This window comes from Pollicipes pollicipes, unplaced genomic scaffold (genome assembly GCF_011947565.3).
Source record: "Pollicipes pollicipes isolate AB1234 unplaced genomic scaffold, Ppol_2.1 Scaffold_3087;HRSCAF=3621_pilon_pilon_pilon, whole genome shotgun sequence".
NCBI lineage: Eukaryota > Metazoa > Arthropoda > Thecostraca > Pollicipedomorpha > Pollicipedidae > Pollicipes > Pollicipes pollicipes.
In genome coordinates, this window is record NW_023596225.1 from 2,806,484 (window position 1) to 2,825,706 (window position 19,223).

The window sequence follows — 19,223 nt, forward strand, 5'->3', positions numbered from 1 at the left end:
CGCCGGCAGACGGCCCGCGGCGCGCAGGGTCCCCAGGTCACGACCCTGACCGGCGGCGGGCGCGGGGCCCCAGCCCACAACACAGGCCGTCGTCTAAATCAGGCGCCCCGCCACCGCCGCCTAAACAGCGCTCGATTACGGCGACGGCCGTCCAGCAGCCGGACGCGCCCCCATACCGACCGCGACCAGTCTCTGCGACGCCTCCAGCAGCCAGACGCGCTCCCATACCGGCCGCGACCAGTCTCTGCGACGCCGGCATCACCCAGAGTCCAGGCTGCACATGACCGGCGAGGATGGCCCCACCATGCTCCAGTCCAAACATTACGAGTATCTGCGCCCATGACTGAATAATGTACTGGTCAGCACAGCGTGCTAAATAGCGTGCTGTGCTGGTGCGCTAAGCCACATGACAAACGACTCCCCGACAGGCTCCAGCCTCGGACTTTGCTTTGAAGTTATAAATTCGGCTGTTTTTTAATCTGATTCTATTCTCACAATTGCACGCCTCGCGGGAATCACAGAATTCCATCACATTTGGCTAACGGAACTACAAAGACGCGATGTTCATCCTCTTCGCCACAAAAAACGGGTCCTTCCTCGAGAGGCCCGTTATCAATTCAGTAATAAGCTGTGCTGCGCACATTAGCGTCTGCATGAGGTGATTCAGAGAATGAACTCCCGGCGGAAGCTCGGTAAGAGTGGGAGCAGCGGCGCCGAGCGAGAGCGGGCGCTGGCAAGGCCGGCGCAGCGGAGAGGGCGGCTGCCTGCCGGGCTTCCCTAGGCGACCCACTCGGAGGCCATCATCAGCCACTCCTGCAGAGGTCGAGCGCGCTCATCAGCCGCTGGCGAGCAGGCCTGGCCAGGCTGTCCCCCCGGGAGCATAAACAGGGGGCAGGGAGCCCACATGTCGTCCTCAGACTCAATCACGGCCGTCTCGACCACGCCTGGCGACGCCGGCAAGAACGGCCCGCCGCCGGCCGGTCAATGGCAGCTAGTTAATAACCTAGAGCTGGCAGACGTCCCAGCCCGACACGCCGGTGCCGCTGCTTAGCTGGGTCGTGTCATCCAAACCGTCGGCTCCACAGCGCCCTCTTATTGCCGCCGCTGCAGCAGTCAAAACTCATCCGGCGTAAGTAGGAGCATTACCCGCTACTTACGCGTTTCAAGTGTTTGGGTCATGATAACATGCCCTAATTATGACTTAAATGCCAGCTTATCGCCCACACTGCGCCCAAACGCGTCCCGCAGAGAAGATAGGGCAAACCAATTACGACCGCGTCACCCAGCGATACATAATAGCTCATTGGGGGCCGACGAAGACGAACGGTCTCCATCTAAACTCGGCTCCAATTTGTGCAAACAGCCTGGGGTGGAGGCGTCTGCGTTCCCGGGTCTGCCAGGCGGAGGCGAGGGCCCGACGACGGCACGAGCCGCCGATCGCGGAGGCACCTCACACAACCAATTCCAGCCGGACATCATCGCTCACAACCCAGCCGCGTTAACGCCAGCACGGGCAAAGGTGAAAAAAAAAACAAGGAGTTGGGTGACCTTCGAGCCCCCGCGAGGGCGGCTCCGATCGGGACGGCGCGGGTTCCGGGCGGATACGCTGAGCCTCAGCGCAGCTTGCCGCTCGAAGCCGATGGGACGCGGCCGGGAGGCGGCGGCACCGCGCGGCAGAGGGTGTGCGCTGCCGTGCCGGCGCGCGCCCGCCTGATCGACCTCATAGGACGCCGCGGCCGCCGCCAACACGTCTAGCAGACAGCCAGTGGGAGGAAGAGGAGAGCGAGCGAGCGAGAGACAGAGAGACAGAGGGAGAGAGACAGGGCGAGGCGGAGAGATAGTGAGAGAGGACTGACTAATCGAGCGCGCCTAACGAGCTACTGGCGCCGCCGGCGGCCGGCCGCCTCTTCCAAGGCAGGCTCCGCTCGGTCGTGCAGCACGCGCCTAGAACGCCACCGGGCGGCGCCGTCACGCCGGACGGCGGACGCCACAGACTCGAGCGCGGGCCGCCGCCGCCGCCCGGACCAGCGTCCATAGTCGCGGCGCCGTCACCAGTCCGACCGGCCGCCACCGGCCACGCACGCAGCCGCCGGGGGGCGAGCACGGCCCGGTCCGGCCCAGATAGAGGCGGGCCACTGACTGATGGTGCTGGACCGCCAGCTACGGCGGCGGCGGCGGCGGCAGCGGCCCACAGGCGGCGCGCCCCAGTCCCGTGCGACCTGACGCTACTCGAGCCACTTACCTATGCGAGAATTCGACCCGCTTAACGGTGCGCTCTTTGCGCTACTGAACGCGCTCCACCACCCTGAACGCACGAGCCGGCGAAAACGCCGCATCAGGCCGGGGCCGACGGGTGGTTAGTGGGCGCGCGCACGCCGAAGGCGACGACGCTAACACGAGCTCGGTGCTCCCACATTCACCCGGTTAGGTGGCAAGCACGCTGATCAGTGCATGCTACTGGAAGGAACGTGACCTGTTAGGTTAACATGATCTGTAGAACTTTCATGTCACATTGCTCCCCTGCCTCGGAATCAGTCGGCAGTGAGCAGAGCACGCTACCAGGCGGGAGTCAGGCCGCCCCAGGCGATATAAACCGAACGGGCAAGTCACTGTCGGAAGCCGCGAACGGTCCACGGTCCAACCGAGTGGATAGCCAATAACCTTAAGTGGTCATTCAGACCTGTCGTGGGAATACAACGGGAAGGATTTCTATTGACATGGTTGCCAACTGACTGACTTTGGAGACTTGGGAAGGCTGCCGGGGAGCTGGTTCTTGCCAGGGCAATACTGGGCCGGTGCCGGTTGGATGGGTCCGGCCAGAGTTGCCGTGATCTCTGGCCCAGCGGAGTACTCACGGCCGGCACCACCACCATACCATCAGGCGAAACCGAGTCCACCCGATGGACAACTCTCAAGTGTCCAACGCGGTCATCCTCCTCCCCCCCCCCCCCCCCCGACCTAACGGGCTCAGCACCACCGAGTAGTGTACCGCAGTTTCGCACCGGTAACCCCCCCCCCCCCCCGTCTCAGTTTCTCTGCCCGGGGGCGGAGGCCGACGACCAGGCGCTGACCGTGGCCGCCGCCAAGACGACAGGCCGCGTCCACCCACCAGGCGGGCGTGCTCCACGGCAGGGCGCAATTAGTGTGGCGCCGGGCGAGCTGCGGCCGCTCGTCTCGGCCGGCAGGCCGCCGCCGCCGCTCGGAGCAGGCGCCGCGGCACAACCTCTCAACGTCAGACCGCGGCGGCCGGATATTGCCCGCGTCATCAGGCGCCCGCCGCTAAAAGCTCCTCTATCTCGTGCCGACGCCTCAGACAGCACCGACACGCACCGCGTCCCAGTGCAGCTGAAACGCCTCGTCGCTCGTGACCGCCCCCCTAAAAAGGCCGGCTTTATTTGGCGTCTGGTGAGCAAAAGAGTAAAACTGCACGCGGCTCAGCCCTTGGCAGAGTGCGCGTCCATTGGCACGGTAACACACGGGGGGCGGAGGTCAGGGCGGCGGAGGCCAGGGTCGGCGGAGGTTAGGCCTGGCGGAGGTCAGAGCGGCGGAGGTCAGGGCTGGCGGAGGTTAGGGCTGGCGGAGGTCAGGGTGGCGGAGGTCAGGGATGGCGGAGGTTAGGGCTGGCGGAGGTTAGGGCTGGCGGAGGTCAGGGCCGGCGGAGGTCAGGGTGGCGGAGGTCAGGGCTGGCGGAGTTAGGGCTGGCGGAGGTCAGGGTGGCGGAGGTCAGGGCTGGCGGAGGTTAGGGCTGGAGGAGGTTAGGGCTGGCGGAGGTCAGGGCTGGCGGAGGTCAGGGCCGGCGGAGGTCAGGGTGGCGGAGGTCAGGGCTGGCGGAGGTTAGGGCTGGCGGAGGTCAAGGTGGCGGAGGTCAGGGCTGGCGGAGGTTAGGGCTGGCGGAGGTCAGGGTGGCGGAGGTCGGGGCCGGCCGAGGTCAGGGCCGGCCGAGGTCAGGGTGGCGGAGATCAGGGCTGGCGGAGGTTAGGGCTGGCGGAGGTCAGGGTGGCGGAGGTCAGGGCCGGCCGAGGTCAGGGCCGGCCGAGGTCAGGGTGGCGGATGTCAGAGCGGCAGAGGTCAGGCCGGCGGAGGCCAGGGCTGGCGGAGGTCAGGGCCGGCGGAGGGCAGGGTGGCGGAGGTTAGGGCTGGCGGAGGTCAGGGTGGCGGAGGTCAGGGCCGGCCGAGGTCAGGGCCGGCCGAGATCAGGGCTGGCGGAGGTTAGGGCCGGCTGAGGCCAGGACCGGCGAGCGGCCCGCCACTGCGCCCCGCCGGGACCCGCTCTTCAGTGCCAAACACCGGCCCGAGCTGCCCATCGGGGCGGGACAGGCGCCTTCGTCGCACGCGCCCGTACGCGGAGGGCCCCTATGACCTGCTGTGACGTGGTTACCGTCACGAGAATGTAGCGGCTTGGGGACGCCCGTGCGCCACGAGGACGGCACCTGGTGAACATGTTGCTCGCGAGGCGGGGAGAGATGCCGCACATCTACCAGGAATACAGAGACCATGCAGCATCTTCAAAACCGCGTTATCGACCACCGAATTTGGAAGGTATACATAGTCTCTTGGCCTTTTGACACGAGAACAGGCCAAACCACGAAATTCACCGAGCTTATCGTGGGGCATCACCAGTGACCTACACAACGAGAATGGTCATCATCGAACATGGTCATCAAACATGACGATGACGATGATTATACATGGCGATGCCAATGACGCCTGCGTTAGTCCTTAATGTGTCAGCTCCGCGGTGAACAATCATCACTTCACGCCGTTCACACCTTCACATTTCACACCGTATTTTGTTTACACTGCTCCAGCGCTACCCACGCCCGGTGCATACTCCTCGTCGTGCACATTCCCAATAATCATTCACCTCGAAATGTTGAGTTCAAGAGCCTTCACACCCATGCTATACGACGGCCACTGGCCATCCTGCGGCCACACACCTTTGCTTGCCGCCCAGCGCCGCCGTCACACATCAGCCGGTTCGCCTACACAATAGCAAAGATCGGCCGGAGCGGAGCGTCAGGCCGCCCGCCGCTGCCGGCCCTCAAGTCCGCCTAGACTGGACTGCGCCTCGTCTGAGCTTCTGGGCTCACAACAGACCGGCGCGGAGGAGGCCTTCCTGAGGCCGGGGCCGACACAGCCCGAGCCTCGGCCGCCCCGGGGAGCGCCTGGGGGGGGGGGGGGGGGGGCCGGCGGAGCGCCACTTACAGGCAGTCGGGGTTGGACATGTCGGGGGCGCCGGAGCCGTTCAGCGGGCCGTAGTCGCTGCCGTCCCTGCTGCCGCCCGGCCGGGAGCCGCCGTCGGACGTCAGCGCCGCCAACTTCAGCTGCAACGGAGGGACGGGTCAGACGCGCCGGCAGGGCAGCTCCGGCCGCCACACCGGCGCCAGGACCCCCGCGGCCTGATCCCAGTGGTCCCAGTGGCCGATGCATTCCCACATACAAATCACCGACGACGGCGGAGCGGTGTTACCGACGGACAGATGCACAGGGACGGTTGTAGAACAACTTAGCTGTGACGAGGAGTGTCGAACGCTGTACTACTTCGGCAGAGCAAGCTGCGTCCAGCAGTACAATGAACACTTAGAAGGAGCTAGACCGGTCGGGATGGATGTAGATGGGCAGGGGGCACAAAACAATACGTTTGATATCTCGCTGCAGACGGCTGCGGGTGAGAAGGATCGGAAACAATCGCTATGCTGTGTGACAAAAAGGTGAGAGGGACAGGAAACAAGCGCTACACTGCGTGACGAAAAGGTGAGAATGGTCGGAAACAAACCCTACACTGCGTGACAAAAATGTGAGAATGGTCGGAAACAAACCCTACACTGTGTGACAAAAAGGTGAAAATGGTCGGAAACAAACGCTACACTGTGTGACAAAAAGGTGAGAATGGTCGGAAACAAACGCTACACTGCGTGACAAAAAGGTGAGAATGGTCGGAAACAAACGTTACATTGCGTGACAAAAAGGTGAGAATGGTCGGAAACGAACGCTACACTGTGTGACAAAAAGTTTACCAGGCCGGATGCATCAGGAGCACGAAAAGTGAACTAGAGGCGAGCACAACCAGGAACAAGTATTGCAGGCAGACCGTATATCAGGAGACAGGACATCGTCACAATGACCGTAAGGTAATCTGAGCTCAGGCACCAAACCATGTATGGTGTTGGTGGCAACCATAGCTAGAAACATCCAACAAGTGCTTTTCTCACAGGCATCTGATAGACCTTGAATGGGAACACCTAGTAATAAAAGTAATGAATGAACCAGGAAAATAGCATAGCACAAATTCATAAGTGAAAAAGTTCCGGGGTTGGTGATAACCACTTACACTGATCATAAAAAAGATAAGCTTGCCACCACAGCACATTGCAAAACAACGGCGGAAATGTTGGGTGAATATGTGCACACCTCAATCCCCTCACACGATCAGGAGCGATGACATCAACAAAGATCATTGCACAAGACTTCAATACTTCATGCCGTCTGAAGCCACGAGCTGAAATCCTATACCGCGGACTCTGAGGCCGGACAACAGCACGCCACCGGTCCAGCGCGCACGGCACACGCCCACAGCACGCACGCCAACCTTCGCAACATGAGACGCAAATGTACGAGCCTTCTCTTAAGGATGACTGCAACCACTCGAGGGCCACATTAGTCGGTCCGTCCGGAGGCCCGCGAAAAAGACGCGCCACTCACATCGCCACATACGCCGGTCACCCGTCCGGCATGACGGTCCGGGAGCCGCGAGGAAGACGCGCCACTCACATCGCCACATACACCAGTCACCCGTCAGGCATGACGGTCAAACTGTTCGTCGCTCCCCCGACGGCCCCCAGCTCAAGCTTATCACCGGGTCTCCGCTCCCATCTCGGGCTGATCACCGGGTCTCCGCCCCCTCCCGGGCTCATCAACGGGTCTCCGCCCCCATTCCCGACTCGCCTCCAGGTCTCCGCCCCCTCCCGGGCTCATCAACGGGTCTCCGCCCCCTTCCCGGGCTCATCAAAGGGTCTCCGCCCCCATCCCGGGCTCGCCTCCTGGTCTCCGCCCCCATCCCGGGCTGGCCCCTGGGTCTCCGCCCTCCATCTTTGCCTCATTCACCACCGGGTCTCCGCCCCATCCCGGGCTCGCCCCGGGCCTCCACCCCATCTCGGCCTCATCACCGGGTCTCCGAGCGGGCTGGCAGAGCCCAAGTTGGCAGGCTGTTTTTCGCACGCCTGCCATATCTCGACACAAAAAATAGCCACGCCGGAGCTGAAGCCGGCTCGTCCCGGGAATCAGCCAAAGTTGGCACCAGCGCGCGCCAGCCGCCCCGTTCACAGGCACGCGCCGCTTCCGTCCCAAGTTGCACGACGGCCCGGCACGCTCCGCATCAAACGCCGCCCGACCCTAGCCCCACGGCGGCTCTAACAGGCACGTGTTTATTGCTGCCCTGTCATGTGTTTACGTCCACGACATTGCTCGCTCCTGTTTGGAATGAGCGGCTAGCAGCGAGCCCTCACGAGACCCGTGACAGGACCCCGTCGCAGTGCCGGTGCCCCGCCCCCCCCCCCCCCCCCCGCTCCATCCCCGCGGCCCGTCCACAAACACCGCGTGGCGACGGCCGACCGCACGTCCTCCACCCGCGCTCCTTCCGTCTCCGCGCGCACCAACGAGCCCGTCAAGTGTTCATCATTACGGCGGCCACGTCTGGCGCGGCGCTCGACAGGATGGGGCGGCCGTGCCGTCGGCCGGGGCCAGCCGGCCAGCCGCACCGGCGGGCCGCGCGCGGGGCAGGCGGGGGAGCGTTCCCGGAAACGGCGCTGGTCACTCGCCACACTTCAGCGGCGTCGGACGGAGCCGCCGACAAAAACCGACGGAGCCAATGAGGAACTTTGCTCAGCGTGGCACGAGCGCGGTGACTGATAACCAACGTGCGAATTATCAATTATCTTTGCGAAGAAAACAAACCTAACTAAGCCCATGGATCCAGACATATTCACCTTTCATAAACTCGTTGCGGTTTATGGTATTGCGACTAACTTAGGAAAAAATGTACACAATTTAAAAGGATACTCAACGAACTAGACGCTAGTTACGACCCAGAGCACTGCGGCCAACGTAAATAGAAAAAAAATCCCACGATTAGGCGGATATCCAATGGACTAAAATAAACAACTTGCATGACCCAAGGTCCAATGTCTTTATCATTCTTCTTTATCAATCTCTATCAATCTTCGTTTAGCTAATAGCACACTGCACCCGACACCGATTTGGAAAAAACGACATTGACCGCTTTCCAGCCGATAACTGGCGCACTTAGTACCCAACAGATGGCACGGGGTTCCGACCGGGCGCGGCGCTCGACCAGCTGGGGCGGCAGCGCCGTCACCCGGGGCAGCCGATCGGCCGCGCTGGCGGGCCATGCGCGGGGAGCGGGGGGGGGGGAGGGGGCGCCGCCGGCCGCCTCACCCCCGCATGTTACCCTGCGCCAGGCGTCCCACACCGGCCGTATCAGACCGGGCCCATCAACACCAAACTCACTGTTCACGAACACCCGCTGGGCCAGCGCCCGGACTCGTAATAAAATACTGGCTGCTAGGCCGACGGAACGTAAGAGCCAAACCTGTCTCAATGAGAGCAAGATTGCAATCAGTGACAGCAATATTTCAGCCGCTAGTTCCGGGTGAACGCCCTGATGGAAAACGACGTCGACGACGTTGACGAAGTCGTCTTGGCGCGCTAGCGAGGTATGGTTACGGATGCCGCGCAGGGCATGTGGCCACCGCAGCTTAGGCAGGGTGTTGTAACCTTATCTTAAGACTGAGTTACTCCTTGAGAACTAAAAATAGCCCTACATCAAAACGAGGCGCTCCGCCAGCTAGCCATGACACACCCAGGCCAGTCACGTCAAAGTGCCACCGGGCCCCGCGCCAGGTCACCGGCGATCCGAATGACTGTACGGTTTAACACCATAAAACCATAGGACCGTTTCGGCGAAATCACGTCCCACAACGGGCACGGCGCCGCCATTTTCGAACTGACGGAGCGCCGGCCGAGCGTGTCGAGCCCGCCGCTGCCGTCGGCGCGGGGGTGGCTTCGGCGGGTGTCGTTCGCCGGCACCGCCTCAGTTCCGGCGGGAAGCGGACCGCCACCTGAGCGGGGAGGGGGCGCCCGGGCGGGGCGTCCACACCGGCCGGCGGTGGGGGCGCGGTGACCCCACGCCGCCTGCGCCGTCCAGGGCCGGCGTGGCGTGCTGTCCCCGCCTGCCGCCCCGCCCCGCCTTTCCCCTCGACCTTGCTCCGGGACGGAGAGCTGGTCGAGCGGCCGGCGGTCGTAACGGGCTCCGGCGGCCGGCCGGCGAAGTCGGAAGTGCCTCGGGCGCCCGGCCGCCATGTTTGGAGGCTCCCACCGGATGTGTTTGGGCGAAAGCCTCGCAGCGACGCGTCTAACCAGCTTTCTTTCCAATACCAAAACGACATCCAGCACGCTATGTCTGACGCTTTGTAGTGCGCCGCAACGTCAACACCATCGCCTGAATTGGACAGCGCCTACGCAACAAATAGCATACTTGGCGCATCGATGCATGGAAAGGCCAGCAAGCAGCATGCCGAGAGTGCGCGACGGACTCGGACCACATTGCATGCATGTGGATCAGGAATGTAAAACATGCATAGGGAAGGGCATCACACATGACGCGAATGTATCGCTGACTCACTCCTGGAGTGCCATAAAGAGCATTTCAAAGTGCAGGGGCCAATTTGAGATGACAATCTCACTCAGGGATCCACTGTAAACCAGTCTCCGGTTGTTATTCAGTGCAGAGCCAGACGCCTTCGGGCACGCTTGAACAAATCCAGCACTTACGAAGACTTTCTCCAAAAGCTAACGTCGGCCACGCCCGAGGGAAATGAAAGCTTCTCTTCCCAGCGCGCCCTGAGCCCAGGGCGCTTCACCTGAACAGAAACGTAATCAGCGTCCGGGACGGACGGCCGGGCATGGTGCAGGCCGCGCCCTGAGCAGCCGGGTCAGGCTGGAACGCCAGGGACGAACGGCGCCAGCCTGCGCCGGGCATGGTGCGGGCCGCGCCCTGAGCAGCCGGGTCAGGCTGGAGCACCAGGGACGAACGGCGCCAGCCTGCGCCGGGCATGGTGCAGGCCGCGCCCTGAGCAGCCGGGTCAGGCTGGAGCACCAGGGACGAACGGCGCCAGCCTGCGCCGGGCATGGTGCGGGCCGCGCCCTGAGCAGCCGGGTCAGGCTGGAGCACCAGGGACGAACGGCGCCAGTCTGCGCCGGGCATGGTGCGGGCCGCGCCCTGAGCAGCCGGGTCAGGCTGGAGCACCAGGGACGAACGGCGCCAGCCTGCGCCGGGCATGGTGCGGGCCGCGCCCTGAGCAGCCGGGTCAGGCTGGAGCACCAGGGACGAACGGCGCCAGTCTGCGCCGGGCATGGTGCGGGCCGCGCCCTGAGCAGCCGGGTCAGGCTGGAGCACCAGGGACGAACGGCGCCAGCCTGCGCCGGGCATGGTGCGGGCCGCGCCCTGAGCAGCCGGGTCAGGCTGGAGCACCAGGGACGAACGGCGCCAGCCTGCGCCGGGCATGGTGCGGGCCGCGCCCTGAGTAGCCGGGTCAGGCTGGAGCACCAGGGACGAACGGCGCCAGCCCGCGCCGGGCATGGTGCAGGCCGCGCCCTGAGCAGCCGGGTCAGGCTGGAGCACCAGGGACGAACGGCGCCAGCCTGCGCCGGGCATGGTGCGGGCCGCGCCCTGAGCAGCCGGGTCAGGCTGGAGCACCAGGGACGAACGGCGCCAGTCTGCGCCGGGCATGGTGCAGGCCGCGCCCTGAGCAGCCGGGTCAGGCTGGAGCACCAGGGACGAACGGCGCCAGTCTGCGCCGGGCATGGTGCGGGCCGCGCCCTGAGCAGCCGGGTCAGGCTGGAGCACCAGGGACGAACGGCGCCAGCCCGCGCCGGGCATGGTGCGGGCCGCGCCCTGAGCAGTCAGGCCAGGCTGGAACGTCCGGCATCCGCGACCGGACCGAATGGGAGAGGACAAGACAGGACAGGACAAGACAGGACCGCTCCGGCGCGCACCATCCCCAGCTCACGAGACTGGCCGGCTGCGGTCAGCGGCCCCGGTTGGCGGTCCCGGCCGGTCCTGCCCGACTCGCCGTCCGGAGCCGGAGCCGGAGCCGGGGCTGGAGCCGGAGCCGGAGCCGGAGCCGGAGCCGGAGCCGGGGCCGGAGCCGGAGCCGGGGCCGGAGCCGGAGCCGGAGCCGGAGCCGGAGCCGGAGCCGGAGCCGGAGCCGGGGCCGGCGCCGGGGCGGTCCGAGCAGCCCGTGCCGGTGCGCCACGCCGTCAGGAACCCCCGCCCACAGCCGGCGGCGCCGAAGACCGCCGACTAATCGGCGTCAGGTGTTACCGGCTCCAGTCCAATTACGGCAGTGTTGATTCAGACCTTAACCAGCGAAACCGCTGCGGAGCGAGCTGAGGGTTCTGCCCGGCGCCAGGTGCCCATCATTACCGGCGAGAGTGCCCCAGACCAGTGAGGACGGGGAGAGAGAGGGCGTACGGACATGCCGTTGTAGATGAATGCACAAACGGCACGCGGCGCACAAGTAAACCGACAATTTGAATAAGGGATGTAGCAAACCAGTTTTTGAGTCAACCATGTAGAGAGCTGCGGCATACGCCCGTGGTTCATTGCTATCTTTCCTTCCACCGGGTTTCCCTTTACGCCTTACTAATTCTGCACAGTTCTGATCCACCAAGGCGCAAGGGGAAGCAAATACCATCTGACGTTACTTTCATTATGGCTGTGTTTTATTACGTGGCATTGCAGCACAATACAATGCCAACGGTGGTAATATCTTAGACGTTCGAGATTTCCTTGAGTTGAAACTTGAAAACCTTTTTCATCACGACTGAAACGAAAACTGGAGTCGAACAAAAATCTTGGCACGCGCAATTTCCTGGATACCAAAGCCGCCGTGCGCGCCTGCCACTCCACAAGCCAAAGACTAAGACCTGGCCTCAGCTATTTCAGATTACAAACCAGATGTCACGGACAAACCTAGCCAACTGTCAGCCCAGGTGCCCACGGCGCTCCGGGGCTGCGTCGGCGCGCGCCTGCGGGGCTCCGAGCGCGCATCTGGCGTCTCGTCGGGCGCCAAGACTGGCGCCGGCGCCGCGCTGCAGGGCGCGTGACGCCTCGCCGGCCGGCGGACGGGGGCCAGCTGCTGCCAGCGGGTCGTGTTGCGCCGTCAGCCGGCGGGCTGCGGCCGCGCCAGCGTGCGATGACCCGAGCGGCGCCGCTCACTGACCCCCGGCCGCACCGGCACACGGCTACCCTCACAAACCGATGGCAATAGCCCACACTCTCCGTGGCAGGTCTGCCCCGCGCCTCCGAAGCGGCATCACGCAGTATCGTGCCCAGCCCTCCGGTCACCGCACCGCAAGCAGTTTTCGCGTGGGGAGGCTCCAGCGACGGCCGCGTGACGTGACGTCACGTCCGCCATCATCAGCGATCAGCGGCGGCCAACCCACCGTGCTCCGTCAGCCACGCCGGGAGTCCTCGCGCGGCGCGCTCGATGACCTCGGACCTCGCCGGCCCGGCGCGGCGCCGCGGGCACCCCGCCGCCAGGAGACCCGGCCGGACCGGACGCCGCCGCCGCGCGGTCCGGCCCGGCCCGGCGACAAACATCCGGAGCAGCGGCGGCGGCGCCCCGGGACACCGTTCACGTTGGCACGGGCGGCCGGCGCGCGCCATAAATAACGCGCAACAAGCTCCACAGGGCCGCAGGTTGCCATTGTAAATTAATCACCACTGATCTAAGAAGGGGCTTCCAGATTTGTGAGCTCTGAGCTTAAGGTTCACGAGGGCTATTCGAAAGAGGTGAGCTGCAGATTTACACAGCTGCAGATTTATGCGTTGATCTGCAGCCATCATCACAGGTTAAGTCGGCCAGCGCCGCCGGGGTCACGGGACAGGATGCAAAAGGCTGACCGCATCCATCGAGAGTGGCTGCCGTCAGTCAGCGTGCCGAGACGGGAGCTTCCTGCTCCCTGCGAGGGACGGCGGCTCCCACATCCGCACCGATACCCAGCCCACCGGCCGCGAGCGGTCAGAGCGACGAACGGCCGTCGGCTGTCGACCTCTCGTGGCGACGGATGGGCGCGGCAGACACCGCCGCCGGGACGGGAACGGGAACGGGGACGGGGATGGGGATGGGGATGGGGACGGGGATGGAGACGGGGACGGGGACGGGGACGGGGACGGGGATGGGGATGGGGATGGGGATGGGGATGGGGATGGGGACGAGGACAGGGATGGGGATAGGAATGGGAATGGGGGCGGAGATGGAGATGGAGATGGAGATGGAGATGGAGATGGAGATGGAGATGGAGATGGAGATGGAGATGGAGATGGAGACGGGGCGAGACAGGACAGGACAGGACAGGACGCGGCGGGGGCCCAACCGTCGGCCGGCCACGGCGCCCATCGACCCTGACCCGCGTCGGATCGGCGGCACGTCATGAGCGTCCGACGCCAATCGACCGACGCACGGGCGGCGTTTCTTCGACGGCGTCACGGCGCCGGCGCCACCCTCCCCGGGGGCCGGCAGCCGGAGCAGCGTCACACGTGGCGCTAACATAATCCCAGCCGACTGGGCGGCGCCGCTCGATAGCAGGAGTCTGCCCGCCGCCGCCGGCGCCGCCGCCAGGCCCGCGTCGCCACCGGCAGCCGTCGGCCGGCGCGCCCTTGCCCCCACCGTCGCCATGCGTCGCGCGTCGGTCGCACACAATAGGCCAGAGAGGGGCGGCCGGGGAACGGGGTGCCGCTGCCGCTGCCGTCGCCACGCCGCCGCCGCCGCCGCCGCCGCCGGGAGGGCGAGATCGATACCGGCATTCTGGGACGGCGGCGGCGACGGCGGCGTCGCGGCCGATGACGCCGGATGCGGCGCCGCTCCGGCGCGCCGGTCACGTGAGCCGCCGCGCTATGCGTAACGAACGTCACGTGACAGACGGTGTAACGACGCCCCGGGTCAGCGGAGGGCACGGCCGCCCACGTGACGTCTCAGGCAATCGACAATCGCGTCTGTCGCGGTGAGAAGCTGTTTGGAATATTGGGAGGGCTCCTAGACTGAATATCGGAGGGCCGCATGGCTGCTTGCCATGATTCGTCCACCCAAAAAGACGTGTATTTCAAATAGGAAACATGACCTCAAACCCGAGAAGTTAGTCATGTTAAAATTGTTCATGGTCAGGCGCTGCGTCCCGCAAACTCCCTTGATTGTCCAGCAAGCGTATTGCAGCAGTGCTGAGCTGCCGACGTGTTCAGGGCCGGTGGGCCTCGTGCCGCCGACTCTCAACGGAGGCGCCACCGCGCGGGATCACCCAGGAAATGTGCCGACACCACACAGCGACAGCCAGGCTGCGTCGCATCGCCGCCGTCCTTCCACACGTCGCCGGCGGTGTCGTTATCACCCTGGCGTCATGCCGAGCGGCGCCAGTCCATTAGCCATCGGCTTATCAGAAGGCTGTAGGGCGGGGAGGACGGCGAGTAGCAGTCAGTCGTTTGTCCGGCGACAACAGTCGTGCATCAACTGGGCGCACGGACATCCGGCAGCTGCTAGCCATGGCGACGGGACCCCGCCGATCCCACGGACGCTGGAGTGCTAGCCATGGCGACGGGACCCCGCCGATCCCACGGACGCTGGAGCGAAATCTGGCGGGACGCCGAGGTGAGCTAAACTCGGTTAGTGCACCAGCCGGGGGCAGCATACTCGGCCACCGCTGGCCGCTCCACCAGAGGACATCGAGCGATCACCGAGCACACGGGATCATGTCACATCCCCACCCCCTCCCTCCGTTGCTGCCGTTGGCGTGTGCAGCGAGCAGCGACGGAGCCGTCCGCCGGCTGGGCGGGCGACGCTGCGGCCGGCCGTCGAGCCGGACCGGCCCCAAGGCCACTCACCAGGTGCGAGGCAGTCTGGCTATGCACGCGCCGCCCGGCCGCTCCCAGCGGCCCACTGGCGCATCGCATTCAACGGCGGCGCGCGCCCACCACCGGCACCACACAGCACGCTCCCCGCCGGCACCGCGCACACGGCAGCCACTCCCGTTCGCGACCGCCTCTCCGGGACCGCCAACACCGCTGGCCGCACGTCCGGCCGCGGCCGCGCTCCGCCCGACCGGCCGCCACTCGCGCGGCCCGACCGGCGCCGGCCGGCCCGTTCCGCCGCGCCACTCGTCTGTCGGCCGCCCGCCCGTCCGTCGGGGTCGTCGCTCGGTCGTCGGCGCCGGCGGCTGCGCGCGCGCGCACAGCGGCAGGTGCGGCGGGCGGCGCGGCGTGCGCGGCACTGCCGCCGCCCGGCCGCTGCCGCGGCCAGCCGCCGCCGCTCTCACGCACAGGCTGGCATCGACCCGTGGCCGGCCGGGTGGGCCGGCGCACCGGCGCACCCATGGCACGACATACCGGTCGATTTCACGCGACCGCGCGCCCGCGCGCCGGCGGCTTGGGCCCGGCCACGCGACCCGCCGCAATCGCCGACCACGAGCCGGCCGCGGAAGACCGAGCACCGACGGGCGTCGCGCGGGACAGCCAGCTCCACACCAGCGTCGGACGTCCATCCGCCGCCCGGTGAAGCTCAACCGGAGCCGGCGCTCCGGCGCGGCCGCAGGGGAAATCCGGCCCGTTTCGGGAGCGGCCGCGGTCGTCGTCCAGCCGTCGAGCGTCAGGCGCGGGCGGCGGCGGCGGCGGCGGCGGCGGCGGCGGCGGCGGCGGCGGCGGCGGCGGCGGCGGCGGCGGACGTGCCGGGCGTGCCCGGCGAGCACGGCCGGACGACGAGCGACAACAGGCCGGCCGCGGCGACAGCGGGCGGCCGCGGCGCCGCCGGTCACGAGCGCCATTGTCGGCCGCCTGGCGACGCCGCTCAATGGGGCGCCGGTGCTGACGTGACCGGTGGCGCGGCGCGCCTCGGTGACGGGCGCGGCGCACGGCGCCCCGAGCGCGTGATCGCCCGTCACCGACCTGCTGACGCGTGAGCGTCACGCCGCCCGCACGCTGTCCGCTGGCGGCACTGGACCGCTAAACGGCACGGCGCTTTATCAGATTGATGCCCGTGTTGTGTCGTTCGTTTGTCACTGGTACCTGGACAGGGGTGTCGCGCGTGTCCGCGCAGGCGCGACAGTACCGGAGCGGGACGGTGTTTACCTGGCCGCTCGTCGAAGGCTCGCACCACAGCCCCAGACGCAATATCAATTAGTGGGGAGCGTACCGTCATTTATTCATGCGTAATCACGATAAGGTAGCATATTTATGATAAAGTCTCTGATCATCTATGCGCATTACCAGTATTAGAACACCGTCGAAGAATGCTGTCAACAGCCAACGGGACAATAGGGTGCGATTAAAGGTCCATAACGCTACCTTCCGTACATGACGAACAGCAAGTTTTCGTTTTCACGAGCATCCCCGAAAACTGAATGTACGGCATCGCGACACGCACCGTCTATCAGGCACCTTGACCGATACTACGTGCCAATGAACCGGAGCCTTTCCAAAGCGATTGACATCGCACGTCAGCAGAGGCTGTGGCGTACCCGTCCACACAACTCCCCAGCCTGTGAACGCAACGCCACAGTCGGACGCCGCGCAGGGAGTCGCGTGCAGTGCCCAGGGGAGCGGACAGCGCTGCGTGACAGTCAGCCGGCCGACGCACGACCGCGCCGCGCCGTGCCGTGCCGTGCCGGGGCGGCGCGTGTAGCGCGCGGTCACCGCTCTCACCTGATCGATCCGCTGCTGAATGCTGCGAGCGTCGGCTGACGAACAGTCGTCAGGGTCGAACGCCGGCATGCCGCACACTGTCTGCAACACACGGACGGCGAGGCGTCACGACCAGGGCCGCACACGCCGACCAGCGCCAACGCACCGGCGCGCGCTGGCCGAGCCGGTCCTCCGCCGAGCACACACAGCCGCGAGCCGCCGCACCGGCCACGCGAGGCAAAGGTAGCCGCGCATTCACTATCCATGAGTCCGCTGTCCATGACGTGACAGAGGTGCTCAAAGGCAGGAGCATATAGCACAGGTTCAATGGCACAACCAACAAGCACGCGTGAATAGAGATCTCTGAATCCTCCACACCGCGCTATAATTGTACATACGGATGTCTGTGTGTATGACCACACAACAGCTGAGCCCTTCGCCTGTTTTTTCGCAGGATATTCAAGCACATGGTGAGCGATCACTTTCCTCTTGAGAAAAGCACCACGACCCTGGTTTTCGTACAGCGTCGAGCCTAGCGAATACATATGACCCGATGGCATTTGTACACATCGGAAAAGTACCTTAAAGCGCCAGTCGGACCTGGGAGTCCCACGGTGGACGCGGTGTTATGTGACAGGATACAGCGCAATCACCTGCGGCAACCGCAGCCAATCTAACCCTTCCATGTCGACACATCGTGGTCTCGAAACAGGTCCACATAAGAAAACTCAGGGAGGGGCAAAACCACGTACATCAACACGGCCCTCATATGTGCGCTGAGAAGACGAACATCCCAGAAGAGCAAAAAGCAGCGGGGCTGAGACCCCGAGAGCCCGACGGCGGTCGCTCCGGCCGCTCCCGCCGCCTGCCAGCTACAGTGACCCGGTCACGCCCGAAGTTACCCCCGGGGAGATTTCCGCTCGGGGTCCGGTCACTGCCGGCTTCGGTGATACCGGAGACCCGATCACGTCTGGAGTGACCCCAGAGGGACCCGATCACGTCCGGAGTCGCCGCAGAGGGACTCCCCGCTCGGGGCCCGGCCACGTCTGGAGTCACCTCGGAGGGACTCCCCGCTCGGGGCCCGGTCACGTCCGGAGTGACCCCGGAGGGGCCCGGTCACGTCTGGAGTCACCACGGAGGGACTCCCCGCTCGGGGCCCGGTCACATCTGAAGTCACCCTGGAGGGACCCGATCACGTCTGGAGTGACCCCAGAGGGACTCCCCGCTCGGGGCCCGGCCACTGCCGGCTCCGCCCGGCGGTCGGGCCGGCCGTCTCCGTCCCGAGGCGGCCGCCACCGCGGCGGGTCACGCTCCGGCGAGCGCCAACAAAACGGCCAGCCACGCGTGCGGCCGCCGCGCCGGCGCTGCGTGTGCGGCCGTGGGTGTGGGTCGGTCGGTCGGCCGGGCCAGCGCGCGCCCCGCTGGGTGTGCGACGCGCTTGCATGCCACTGATTGTGGTGTACGCCTGAGTGGCAACCCGTGGTATTTGGTGCGCACGGGCGCAATCATAAATACATGCTCCGATGAATGCGTCAATGCGAATCTGGCGTGCGCTCTGCATAGCATGATGATGTGCGCGACGACGCAAACGTTTTCCGACTCCATCATCTTCCGCAGCAGATTATCTGCGCACGGGGCCCCACAAAGGCTGAGCCCAGCCAGTGTCCATTACCATACGAGGTAAAGCACAGAAGGCTATTTCCAGAAGCAACCAGCGCGTAGAGATGAACAATACAAACCAGCATCAACATCACAGATTTCACACAGCGATTTTCGGCAGAGCCAGCAGAATGTTGCTTATTGACCCCCATTCGCACTTTGCGCGCACAACACTGCGATTTGCACGGTGAAGCTATGAATGGCGTGTCCAGCGCAGCCTACACAGCAACGCGACCTGCACGGCCCGGCAGGCCACACCCGAGAGCGGGCCGATCGGCGCCGGCAGGCCGTCCGAGCCGAGCGTGACAAGCGGCTGCAGATGGTCGCCCTCTCTGGATCAAACGACCTCCGACCGCGCCAATACGTCCAAATCTCACAGAGCCGTCCTGGGGTCGCGAAAGGATTGCTGAAGTGCAGTATTGTCTGCATTCCAGGCCCCCAGCGGGTTGGAAATACAGCCACATAACTGTAGAGCAGCGCCGCTGCACCGTGAAAAGCTGCTGACCAACAGCGTCAATCCCATCCACAATGTGAAATGATCGTCCCTGAACTGAGCGCAGTACGGAAGACGACGCTGGCCACATCCCACTTAGTTGGCCATACCTCAAGCGGCCTACGAAAGTCGCCTGTTCCGTCGCAGCACTCGCGTGGCATTACTGCCCATCCATTCCGGACAGCAGGCCACAGGGTCATTAACGGAAACATCGGCCGCACGCCAGCAGCCGGGCCCGAGTGTCGGCCGTCGCCCGGCGGAGACCGGGTGGCGGGGCCGCGTCCGACCGGCGGCCGACCGGGAGGCGCGCGCCGCCCACTGGAC

General features: G+C 65.1%; 1 protein-coding gene across 1 annotated transcript in view; it reads right to left on the reverse strand.

Moving 5' to 3' along the window:
* Positions 1–19,223, reverse strand: part of p120ctn (adherens junction protein p120) — a 52,697-nt gene that overhangs the window by 32,811 nt on the left and 663 nt on the right. The window contains exons 2-3 of the mRNA XM_037238902.1: positions 16,769–16,849; positions 5,206–5,324 (exon numbers count right to left, since the gene is read on the reverse strand). Coding sequence (XP_037094797.1) covers positions 5,206–5,324; positions 16,769–16,849 — 200 coding nt within the window. The remainder of the gene's footprint in view (positions 1–5,205; positions 5,325–16,768; positions 16,850–19,223) is intronic.